General features: G+C 41.4%; 1 protein-coding gene and 3 long non-coding RNA genes across 4 annotated transcripts, besides 4 other annotated features; 1 reads left to right on the top strand and 3 right to left on the bottom strand.

Moving 5' to 3' along the window:
* Window positions 1-195: 195 nt before the first annotated feature.
* lncRNA:CR43150 (long non-coding RNA:CR43150) lies at window positions 196-741 on the bottom strand. The gene is made up of 2 exons (NR_133139.1): window positions 566-741; window positions 196-495 (listed from the first exon to the last, which is right to left on the bottom strand). It is a non-coding gene; the product is annotated as a long non-coding RNA:CR43150 (long non-coding RNA).
* On the top strand, window positions 550-1,088 carry lncRNA:CR44511 (long non-coding RNA:CR44511). Its single transcript, NR_124735.1, has one exon. It is a non-coding gene; the product is annotated as a long non-coding RNA:CR44511 (long non-coding RNA).
* A 609-nt stretch (window positions 1,089-1,697) lies between these two features.
* On the bottom strand, window positions 1,698-2,454 carry lncRNA:CR44510 (long non-coding RNA:CR44510). The gene has a single exon (NR_124734.1). It is a non-coding gene; the product is annotated as a long non-coding RNA:CR44510 (long non-coding RNA).
* A 142-nt stretch (window positions 2,455-2,596) lies between these two features.
* Lsp1gamma (Larval serum protein 1 gamma) lies at window positions 2,597-5,162 on the bottom strand. Its single transcript, NM_079144.5, has 2 exons — window positions 4,871-5,162; window positions 2,597-4,805 (listed from the first exon to the last, which is right to left on the bottom strand). Exons 1-2 carry the CDS (start codon window positions 5,075-5,077, stop codon window positions 2,694-2,696), a joined length of 2,319 nt encoding a protein of 772 aa, NP_523868.1. The 5' UTR covers window positions 5,078-5,162; the 3' UTR covers window positions 2,597-2,693.
* Window positions 5,163-5,662: 500 nt separating this feature from the next.
* Window positions 5,663-5,974: a mobile genetic element.
* Window positions 5,975-6,684: 710 nt separating this feature from the next.
* Window positions 6,685-6,949: a mobile genetic element.
* A 2,835-nt stretch (window positions 6,950-9,784) lies between these two features.
* Window positions 9,785-9,828: a mobile genetic element.
* Window positions 9,829-11,666: 1,838 nt separating this feature from the next.
* Window positions 11,667-11,856: a mobile genetic element.
* The last annotated feature ends 638 nt before the right edge of the window (window positions 11,857-12,494 follow it).

Here is a 12,494-nt window from a genome sequence, read left to right as displayed (position 1 = left end):
TAAGTCTGAGCTAACGTAGATCATTGTCCTTGGTCGGGTTCATTCACATTCAAATGGAGCGAGAGCATTGGAATGAGAGGGATTCGGTGCTGGGGCAGAATGGAATAAATGGAATGGCACAGCAAAACAAAGACTACGATAGCATAAAGCTTATGCGATAAATGCTTTTGATATCTAAATTGTATTTGGTGTTTTACAACTTTCATTTTATGTGTTTTACATCGTCGTTAATTTGTTTTTTATTTTGCAGTTCGATATGATGTATGTTAAAAATCATCTAAACAATATAAACCTGATGTGTCAAATTCTACATTTTGTGCAGTGCACACAATTTGCTGATGATTTTCGTTTGTTGATTTTTATATTGAAACGGCGGAAAGCAGAACAACAATGACGGAGCGACCAACCTCATCCTCGGCCCGCATCTGCCTCGGTCCGGGTTTCGAACTTCTGTCCTCCCATGCGTCAAGTTCTGTGGTCTGGTCTCTGGTGATGCTAGTGGTGGAGTCAAGCCAGTTTTGTTGCCATTTGCCAGAGGTGTTTTTGTAACCGACCTAGGACTTACCATGTATTATTGTCTGCTGAAGTCGGCTCGGTTGAGTTGAGTTCTGCTCGCTTTGGATTATTTTGCTTTTCGCTTCCCCATTTCGAGACATTTGGCGGGAAAACTTCTCTGTGTTGTGAGCTTCGCTACCAAAACAGAACGGGCAAGAACCAATTTAGTGTAGCAGCTCGGCCAGGGACGTAGTGAAGGGGACGCCCAGCCCAGTGCGAAAGGTGCCGCACCCGAGGAAAGAGTGAAAAAAAAAACTAACGTCAACGAACAGGGCTACAGGAACAGGGTAACAGACGAATCAGAATGTGAAAAGCCAAGTGCCAGAAGCCGTATTCAGATAAACTCTTGACTAGAAATCCGAAGACCCTGAGAAAAAGAGGAGCGGCCAATCTCTCGATAGGGCTATAAATGCTGTTGGAATACAAAGCCTTAGTAAGAAAGGCATACGAGTAATGAAATAATTATTGAATATTAAATGCACAATTAAGTAGCCGATCATCACTATTACTTGCATATTTATTTCGAGCGGTTTAAACTGTGGCAACATATTTCCGTGCAATAAGGCGACAAGCGAAGGACTTCCCTCTGGGGCTTTTGAGCTCTTCAGTTAAGTTCATTCGTGTCTGGACAGCCAGGCATCTAACCAAAGAGCCTTAAGGTGAAATAAAACGGCAATCTGACCCCCCCCCCCCCCTGAAACCCGGATTCATGCTCTTCGAGCTAGTGGCTGGCTGCTTTTCCATTCTCAGGTCGTAAACTAATATATATAGGGGTCGTCGACTGCTAATTTGTGCAAACAAAACAAAAAATGCGAGATGAACAAGTAAAAGCAGGTTAAGGGGCGAAAAAAGCCACATGTGGTGTACACTTATCGTTGTTAAAACGTTAGTTACTTAATAAGCTTCCAAAATATTTTTCATTGACGATACGGCATTTGACTATTAATTTAAACTAGATCAAGACAGAGCTTACGTCAACTCAATTTTTCAACTCAGCCTTTCTTCGCGATATTTATTTTGAATTATATTTTCATTAATATACATTTAACTTTGGAAAAAAAGAAAACATATAGGTGAGAAGTTTAGGCAAATGTTTATAATTTATGGGTTAAGCTAAAAGAAACCATATAGGTGAGAAGTTTAGGCAAATGTTTATAATTTATGGGTTAAGCTACCTCCGCCCGCCGGGCAATTAAAATGTGAGCGCTGGGGCCAAGACAAGCTCAAGGAATTTGAATTGATTGAAGTGCGCCAGGCTATCGCGTTACGCACCAGGAAGTCCAAGGAGCTTTAGACAAATCTCTTGGGGGGACGAGTGGAGCGCACACGCACATGGGCAAAAGGCGAGATTTCGTCTGGGGTTTCTTTTGTTTAGGTCTTTGACTGGGTTGCTACCACATTATACCACTTTAAAGCCTTCCCCTCTGCACTCCATTTGATGCTGATGTTGTATGTGGTGGTTGCTTCAGGCAGTTTTTTTTACGTTTTTTTCTTTTCACATTTCCTTTTTTCTGCGCCTCACCGCCAGACGATACCCATAAGCTGGCAGGAGTGACGCACCAAATACAAATGGTGGAACCAGAGACTTTTAAAAAGTGCGTCGATATTATGTGCGTAGCCAGAAAGCAACGCACGAGCTGGCCTCCCTTCCATCGCCATACGCCTTCTAGAAGCTAAGCAGAAAAGGGAGACTGGAATCAGGACTCGTATCGGGCTTAGCTGGCGTTGAAAGTTTAACGAACCCTTGCCGTTTCCTGCTCAAGGACTTCGCCCTTCTGCGTTTAGTATTTGACCACTAGCCTTCAGGGCTCAGCGTTTTATTACACATATTTCTTTTCCCACAAGCAGAATAGGAGAAGAAAAAAATTTCAGCGTCCAGTTTTCGGTTTCAATGTGACTCAGGCGCCGCCGAACGCCATTAGCCCATGTTACGGCACTAAGCGGGTTTACTTAGCTTTTAGTGCAAAAGACATTTTGTGTTTCTGGTGATCTGAAAAGGCAAGGCTTGTTAATGATGCGAACAACAAGATTATGAATATTTAATTATTCAGTATTTCTTTATTTTAAATTCGTTTATATATTTTTTTGGTATTGGTTTTTTTGCCTGCGACATTGCTAAGAGCTAGATCCAGTGTGGCTTAGTATTCAATGGAGTAGTCGAAGGTGCCGAACTGGGTGTACTTCTTCTCAAAGTACTTGGCAAAGGTGTCGACGTAGTAGACCTTGACGTCCTTAAAGAAGCCATTAGGCACAAAGAAGTCGGATTCATCGATCTGGCGGTCGAAGGGATAGCCGAAGGGCTTGGTGTCCACGAACCGGGTGCCGGAGCCAACTCCCGAGGAGTAGGTGTAATCAAAGTTAGAGAACTGTTCGTACGTCTCGGCGAATGGCGAGACAAAGAAGTAGAACTGCATGGGCATGCCCTGCTCCCATCCCTTGGGCAGCACCAGGCGGTCGGGGAAGGCGTTATGCGGCTCGCTAATGTCCAGGGGAAAGTCGTACTTGCCCTCGCTGGCCAGCATCACGTACTTGTAGAGCTCGGTGTATGTAATCCTGTCCTCAGCGGTCCAGCTGAACTCCTTGGAGCTGCGCTTGATAGTGTTGGTGCCGGCAATGAAGGGGTACACAAAGCTGTCAATCTGCACGAAGTTCTTTCGGTTGTAGTCTAGTGGTATCACGCGGCCGTATTCATCGAACTTGGGGCCCAGGAACACGCGGACAACTCCCTTCTGCACCTTGTCGGAATCAATAGTGAATTCGAAGTTGAAGGGTTTGTGGTTAAGGCGGGCCTGACGGGCCAACAGAGCCTTGTCCCATATGTACTGGCCGTCGACAAACGTCATCTTGTCGTTGAGCAAGTTGGTCACATCGAAGTCCACAATGTCGTAGTATGTTACCAGTTTGCTGACGCTGACATCCTTGATGGTAATGCCCTCGTAGAAAAGATCCTTTTGGGTGTAGGGCTTCAGGTAGTACTTAAAGGTGTAAAACACATCGGTGAACTTTTTGTAGAAGGTGTAGAAGAAGGGATCGCGCAGCATAGTCTCGAAGTTCAGGAAAACGTTAGGGAACACCTCCATGTCGTTGTAGTCTACATCAGCGAAGTACATATGGGCCAGCAAGTAGTAGTAGTTAAAGAAGTACTTGTCAAAGGTGTCAGCATTGCCCTGCAGGTAGTTGCCCACAATCTTAATAGCCTCGGGCTTGTGAAGGTCGAACACCTGACCGTCGGCGGTTTTGTAAAATCCTGTCTCTAGGACCTTGTAGACGCGACTGAAGAAGTTCTGGATTTGGCTGTACATTTCAAATTTGCCGTAGGTGTAGAAGTCATAGTAGTTCTTTCGGTAGCTGTAGCCAATGCCATTGTAGTAGATCAGCTGGGGATCGTAGCCGTACTCTATTTGCTTGTACCAGAAGAACTCGGGGATCTCGCCAAAACCGTTGGCCAGGCGCTCCTGGTAGTATCGTGCCAGGATCTGCTGCACATTGTAAATCCAGTACTCGCCACGACGGTCCTTGTCCAATCCGAACTGCTTTCCGTTTAAGAAAAAGGCGTAGTCCATGTTCAAGTAGTACCAGTAAGCATTCCAGCCAAGATCTTCGGTGAAGTAGGTCATCTTAGTTTCATCGTTGAAAAAATCGATGTCGCGGGTGTAGTCCACAGGCATGTAGAATTTTTTTAGGCCCTTGACAACATCAACGTACTTTGGATCGTTCACAAATTGAGAGAGGTTTTCGCGTAGGAAGTACTTGTCCTCGACGTACCACTCCTGGTCTAGACCCATCATTTTGTACCACTGCCATGTCTTCCAGTCCTTGGTGTAGAAATAGAAATTGCCGGTGAACTCACTGTAGTCTTTGTAAAGGATATCCTTGTACTCCTTCTCGTACATGGTCAGCTTGCTGAAGACCTCATAATCGAACTTCTCGGCCGCGTACACGAACTTGCTGTTAAAGAAGTACTGGGGGAAGATTTCGTAGATCTGTGGTAGGATCAGACCTTCGAACTCGGGCTTGTGGATGACAGCCAGGGTAAGAGCGTAGACGAACATTCCCTCGTTCACGTGGATGCGGGCCCATGCGACGTTCCGGACGAAGGTCTCCCAATCCTTGGCGTAGTAGAAGAAGTTGAACAGACCGTAGGCCTGCTTGTGGTGGGTTTTGACCAGGGCTCCGAAAAACTCTCCCTTGGGAAGCAGGGCTCCAAGCTTGTAGGATTCCCAGAGCTTCTCCATGTAGAAATCGAAGGTCTGTGGGGAATTACAAGGAAATGGCTAGGGTTTCAGGAAGAAAGTGATGTTCTTAATGCACTCACCTCGTATTGAGCCTTGTCGGTGATCAGCTTTTGGCCCATCTTAATCCATTCCTCGAACATTAGAGGCTCATCAATACGGTGAACGATCTCGAAGAGGAACTTCTGCTTCTCCAGGAAGTTCTTGTCGGCGATCTTTACCTTCTGCGTGGGCACGCTAAAGGCAGTCACACAGGCTACGAGAGCCAATATAACAAGGGTCAACTTCATCCTTGGTCCTCTCGCTGCTATTCTTTGGTTCCTCAACTGCTCCGGCTTTGGTTCGCTCAACGACCAACACCTAAAGTCTGTTGTCTTGACTGCACCGAAACTGGGTCTTTTATACCCCCGACTGGAGCCTTGCATTGCACCATATCAGCGGCAGACTCCCGTCATCAGCATAGGTCGTCGCATAGGTCCAGTCCCGGCCGAAAATAGCGGGCCACATTATCTTCGGATGCCCTCGTCATTCTGGAGGCATGCCTCAATTCAGGTGGTGATAAGATAAGACCCACGACCTCGTCGATCGTCTTCAACGCGGTTCTGTTGTATAATGGCCGATCTTTATTGGCAATTGGCGACGGTGACTGTGAATTTTTCACTGCACTGCGATAATAACTTGGAGCATCGTGATTGCTTTGAACTGCCCACCTCACTGATATGTGCATAAGTCATATCAGTTCAGGTTTAATTCTAGGTGTTTTCGTTTCTTAGATGAATATTTTGCATTACCATCCGGAACCATCCGGTTGGTGAATCCAATGGAAATGTACACTGATTTTGGTCTTATACACAGCATAATTATATATCAACCAATACTAGATTCGTGGAAAAGTATGTTACAGGTAGAAGGAAGGGTCTCCGACATTTATTTATATATATGTATGGTTGCTGGCTGTCATTTTGAAAAATATTTTATATTTCTTCATATATTTGGTCCTGTACATTTTTATCGAATTGCCAAAAATTATTGCCACGCCCACAAACCCTTAAAACTGCCACGTTCGCACTTTTTAAAAATGCTTCGGGTTTTCTTCGCAATATTGTTTGTCTTACCAATTTCTATCGTTATACCAAAAACACTTTGGTGGCCACGCACCTCACACCGACAAAACAGTAACGCCCACACTATTAAACATTTTACCACTTTTTTCACATTTTATTCCCCAACTTTTTGTCTATTTTGAATTTCACCCTCGATGTAACAATGCGATAGGTTAGGAATAAAAATATTTTTGGATATGATTATTATTATTATTAATTTATTTACTATTTGTGATGTTCTGATTGCTACACTTAAGCTCCCCGTACTTCTGCTGACTCTCTCTTTTTTTCTTATTATATATGGGGGTATGTACTAATTTTTTTCTTTTCTAACCATATCTGGCCGAAAACGGAGAGTAAAAAAATGGATTTAACAGATGTGCTAAATATATGCTAAAATATCTTCACTCGCCTTTCCCCGTCCCGTGTTAAAAGAATTTGATTTGCCACAATCGTGTATGAGTCGTTCACCCAACATTATGTATTCACTTTATGTTTGTGGCAACATGTATGTCCGACGAGTTTTTTTTTTTGCCAAAATGCCACACGAAAATTGCGAATTGAAATAAAGCTTATCGCATTCATTAGACTTATCACCTCCACCGTTTGACAGCTTGTGTTTCAGGGCTAGGGGGAACAAACAGCGAGCAAGTTGTATAAAATAAAAAAAATAAATTAAATAACTGCTACCAGACCTAAGGTCAGGTGGTTTCCAACCCAAACGGCTACTAAGTTTTTGTTAAGAAATAAACAAGGCAGAACGTTGTAGTCGAGTTCCTCGACCCTACCGTTCCTCAGCTTGTGAAAATAAATCAAATTCTTAAGAAGTGTGGGCGTGGCAGTTTTTAGCAGTAGATTCAGCGTAGTCGCAAACTTGCGCTGCGTCTTCTTCTAGAATCTGCATACTTAATCTCAACCTTCTAGCTTTTGTATTTCCCGAGATCTCGACGTTCATACGGATAAGGCCAGATCGACTCGTTTACTGATCATGTTCAGGAATACATATATACCTCACCGGGTCAGCAAATCCATCTACTTATTATATGAATTTCATTTTTCTTCTACGATTAACGGGTATACGAATTGGTTTAGTTATTTTAAGACTAATCGGAAATTTTTTCTCAGATTGAAAAAATGTTAAAAAACGAATTCTAGCCATGTTTCATTTTCAGCAATTTTTATAATTTTTCCTTATAGTATAAGAAAGGAGAAAACTTGTTCTATAAAATCAAACGTACTCCGAGAGGTCAAGCCGATGCCGTCATCGATCATCAAATAGAAACAAAAACATAAGACAACTGGACAGAACCAAAATACCGTTTTTAAATATTCTATATTGACATAAAAGTAAGTCAATAAAAGAGTTATGTCCAGAAATATTAATTATAGTTTATATATCGAATCGCTTCAGATATTATTAATGATATGGCACAATATATATTTTTAAAGTAACTGAAAATAGAAAGAAGTATTTAAGGTATATTATACATATACATATTGGTATTAAGCATTAAAAAATATTTCAATACAAAAATATAAAATGTATGCCCTATTGGCAAAATGAATTAAACAATTTCTCATCGCGATGCGTCGACGGTAACTTACCCCTCTCCATTCAATCCTCCTAAATTAAATGTTTCAACCACTTGAACCCCCTCAACAAAGCTGTCCGGAAATGATTCATAATAATTGCAAATGCCGCATTGCCGTTTCGCCAAAAAGCTTGAAAGCCATACATCGCCCTGTTGCCACCATAAAATTGACAAATGTGTCTGTAAACTTGGCTAATAATGCTGCGTCCGAATGGGTGGAAAAGTGCTCGCTCAATTGCCTGTCACTTTACCCCATTTTGAAGCATTGACGTCAATGTCTATAAAATGTTTCCTATACCTTCTTAGCACTTCTGTTAATAATATTTTGACAAAAAAAGGCTACAATTAAAGCACACACTCTTTTAGTGGTTGATATGGTATTCAAAAGAGGAGCTTCAAACATGGATGCCGATGGGGACATTGTAATAGCCATTGTCATATGGGGAGAACTAAGGTTGCCCAAGAGGGTGTGGTCGGGCTTAACCTGGGCTAAGAAGCATTGGGACTTTAATTGATTTTTGCCCTCCTTATCCCTAATCGAGGGGTTCTGACTCCCTGATTAATGGGTGAAATGGAATGAAGACTGGCATCAAAGGAGGACCAAAAGAGGACTAAGAAAGAGACCGCCGACCAGCCAGTTCCTGGAAGCACTACTGTATTTATCGCTCTCTTTCATAGACATTTCCACACCGAACGCACAATAAAGAATAAAGGACATGATCAAGGGATCGGATTCAAATCCCAGATTTAGGGCGTTAATGTGCGAAGTGCATCTGAATGAGATTCATCCGAAATGTATTTCGGCCTTTATTGTTAGGCATGTTAGGTATCTTAGCTCCTCAAAGAATCAGAGACAGGACAGGAAATAGTTATGGAAGCTTTTGCTGTGTTTTCCCTAGAATTTTGGTCTACCGAAAGTTCATTGTCAAGTTCACCGGGTACCGTCTGGCATCGAAGCAATAATGTCTTTATGGGCATCTATGGTTACGTGGCTCTTGAATCAAATTCTGACGGCCCTCGATAACGGGAAGACCTTGGCTTCTTCAGCGTCTCTTTTGGGTTTAGTTTTGGTCCGAAAAGGATGATCCATAAAAGAAAAAGTTGTTCGAAAGAGACATTTAGGTGTTTTAATTCTCTTTCTGTACCTGGGTGAGGCTAAGCTGTGGTGGGGGAATCATAAGCTTTTCTGAGGAAATTGGGTTTTTTGGAGGATTTACCGTCCAACAGCTCATTGAACTGTACAAGAGCAGACTTTTAGTAAAATCTAAGTGAATTAAAAGAATTATCGCAATCTTTATGCTTTAAATTTATTTATTAAACTTACAATCTATTATTATATATTTGGATTTTGCTTATATTTCTCTATTTTGGAAATTGTTGACGCACGACTGAAAATTGAAATGTCTGCCTTTATAGTTCTAAACTTCTACCAGCGATAGTGCATCAAATTTATGGTCTGCATTAAGTAGAGCGATATCATTTCAAATTGAAATAGATGAAAACAAAGGGGATCACGACAAGAACAGTTCCCATTTGGACAGAAAGGATATTAAAACCGAATACCTCTTAAGAAATGCCCGAAAGGGCAATCACCTGGCCGAAATGCGCAGTGAATTCGCGCGCAGAAGTCGGGAATAAAAATGAATAACTAAAATTATATCGAGCCCTAAAAGCGGTTTTTATGCTGAGCTCTCGGTTCCAAGGTCCAAGGTCCAACATTGAACATCCAACCTCCTCGTAGTATTCAAACAGAACGAGACCTACACAATGCCTCCTCCCACCTGAGATCTGAAAAATGAGAGATGGCAACTCCTTTGGAGGAGCCATGCTAAAGTGGCAATAAAAATCATAATGAAGCGGCAACTTAAACAAAATGCCATAAAATGCTTTAAATGAGAACAGCGCAAAAAGCGTCCCGAGGCCAGAAAGCGACTAAGACGGGACGATATCCTTCTTGGAATTCCGATGGCGGTGAATCAAAAAAGAATCGACTTTTCGGGTTCTAAAACCAAGAATCGCCTCATACATGTAGAGAGCAAATGAGGATTTATTCAACAGTACGTAATCGAAGTGGACTTAAACAGAGTGGACATCTGGGAATCAGAAATCAGGGAGAACTGCATTCAATGACCTCGACCAGGTAGAATAGAATCCAAAACCAAAATTATTTCGCGATTTCTTGTTTTCCGTTGGTTTCGTTCAAATGGCACCAACCAAGATTTGGGATAGTTTTCGATTTGTTTGGTCTTGCTTTTTTAACGCTTGCTTGGGAGTTTTTGGGTCGGTTTTATGGAGTCAGAGTTATGCTTAATCTCAACCTTCTAGTTCTAGTTCCTGAGATCTCGATTTGCACAATATTTAAAAAAAATGTTTAGCAATCCGACATAATTGTGGGCTGCGCAGGCTATTTAAAGGCCATTAAGCACAAACCGGTGGATCGGGAGCGATTTGTGAAGAGCAGCTTTGAAGAAATCTAGAAGTCATAGCCCGAAAACGTGTCCAATTCATCGGAAGTGGTCTTCTTCGGCGATCAAGTCGCGTCTTGGCGCCCAGTAACTCACTCAACTGTTTAACCAAGCCACACGCAAATGCAAATATTACCATAATTATCGCACGTGTTCCATAGACCATGACTAAAGCAATCGCGCCGCGTCCATCTCAGACAAGCAGTTGCGGCGGCCTCCTATAAGGCGATTAAACCCCAACCCCTTCTAAAACCCTACCACTACTTTGCCTCCGTTACGAGACATAGACACAAGGAGGCATGCAATCGAAAGCTATTTACCATACAGCAGCAGCACCAGAATCAGCAAGAGAGGAAACCCCCGAGTGAAGAAAGCGGCTCATTACACGTTGCCGATTTGGTTTTTAGAGTTGTTGCTGCACCAGAGGTGATACCCTATGATATCTGCCATGCAATATGTAGTACCAAGTAATTTTTAGCCTGTTATTGGATATCAGCTAAATTACAATTTTATTTGTTGTAGTAATGTAATATAATGTAATAAATATAGTGTTAACACACTAAGAATCCTATAAGTAACAACTAAAACTGGCACTAATTTTAGCAAGCTAAGTCTGGGTACACAGTTTTTATTTTGAATATTAGATGAACATTTTAGGTAGTATCCAATTCCAATTCATTTTATTTGGACAAACCTAGGGATTTATTTATATATGAACTTACACTAATAACTTGTGAATCATTTTTGTTTAGATATTTCCTCATACCTCCCATAGAGCAACTCAACTTCGAAGTAATTTAGGCATTTAGTAGTAGTAGTTTGATTTGTTTTGGTTACATACCATGGCTATTGCCATTTATGCCCCATAGTGCCCCTCTAGACTCGCTTCTAATAAAAATCACTTGATTGTAACTGCAAGTGGCTGCAGCGACGGCAGCAGCAATTTTTTATTGGTTTATTATGGCGGGGTGTACCAGCCCCCATCGGCCAAACAATAATATAAAAAATACTCGTCGCGGGATGCACCTGCCTGGTCGTCGCTACAGGTCGTAGCCATTAAGATGACCAAATGTGTTTGTTTGTGTTCCCATAGGAGGTATGTTTTTGTCCTTTTCACTTCTACTTCTGCTTCTCTTCCTACTCTTAACTTTCTGGTTTATTTTTCGCCAGCAAGGCAATTAAATTTTATTGCTTTGCTGGCCTGGCCAAACATAACAAACAGAAAACAGCGCCGCATCTCTGCCTCTCAACACTCAATCAATGCAATGCAGCAAATGCACGGGGATGGACAAATCAGTGGGACAGTAAAGAATAAGATGAAGAATTAGTAAGACTCTTCACGACACATATATATTTTATATGCGAAACCGAGTTGGTACTACCAATTTTTATAGACAATTTTATTATATTTTTGTTGTAGTTAAATTATTCGATACTTAACTTCGCCTACTATCGCATCACGACCTCATTTCCAAGAGCGGCCTCATAATTCAAAAGAATGCCTCTGGTCTGCAATGGGGTGCAGCAGTCTGTTTAAGTATCTCATTTAGTCAGCTCCAACCTCATATCTATATCCACATGCTCTGTGCCATCCTGGTTATCTGACTTGTTCAGATACCCCCGGCCTATCTAAGTGCTCGCATCTAAATGTATGCTACAATAGATACGTAAAAAGGTATAAAATAGGTTTGAGGAAGTGGGTTCTACCATTAAAAATTCATATATATATTATTGATAAAGATCAATGACCTAGTCGATCTGGCCGTGTCCGGCTGTCCGTATGAACGTCGAGATTTCATGAACTATAAAAGCTAGAGTCTTATAGACGCAGCGCAATATTGTTATCAAATGTTGCCACTCCCGAAAACAGTCCAAAACTGTCACATCCAAAATTTTGAAAAATGTTTTGATATTCATTGTCATTTTACCATGGTTCCAATGTGGTTCGGATCGGGAAATTTTTTTATTAGGTAACACACCTTCACAAACTTCTTTATTCTCAAAAAAAAAAGTTTAAATACACCAAACATACTTCACCATCACTTCGGTAGTCTATCTATCTATTAACGAAGCACGTGTGAACCAAAAATACCGAAACGTACAAAAATTTGTTTTGTCTTCTATGCTGTCGCTTGGCTTTTACAATGAAACAAGAAACAGGAAATTTGGATAGGAAACGTAAGTCGAGTAGGGCTAGTTCTTTATTCGAGTAGAAGAACCCGTATAATCCAAGAAGATTCTCAATGAGAACGTCTAAAAGTGAAATGAACTACTCAACTTTGGATAAGAAAAGACTAGTCTCTGGCACGGTCTCTGTATGATTTCATATTTGCGGTAGTTTCCCTATCAAATTAATATTTAGAAGGTTCGAGAATCTAGAAAATTGAGTCTAAATAAATGGATTGATTCATAAAAATATAGGAAAGTTTATGAAATATATAAATTAGTCTCCCGTAAGAGATATTTTATCTATGAATAGGATAATAGGATAGGGTCATCAGGAAAATCTGGAATTGGATCAACTTGCATTCCTGGTCTGTTATTCGA

Source organism: Drosophila melanogaster, chromosome 3L, assembly GCF_000001215.4.
Source record: "Drosophila melanogaster chromosome 3L".
Lineage (NCBI taxonomy): Eukaryota > Metazoa > Arthropoda > Insecta > Diptera > Drosophilidae > Drosophila > Drosophila melanogaster.
Note: the sequence above shows the minus strand (reverse complement) of the source record. Positions and strands in the feature narration are given on the sequence as shown.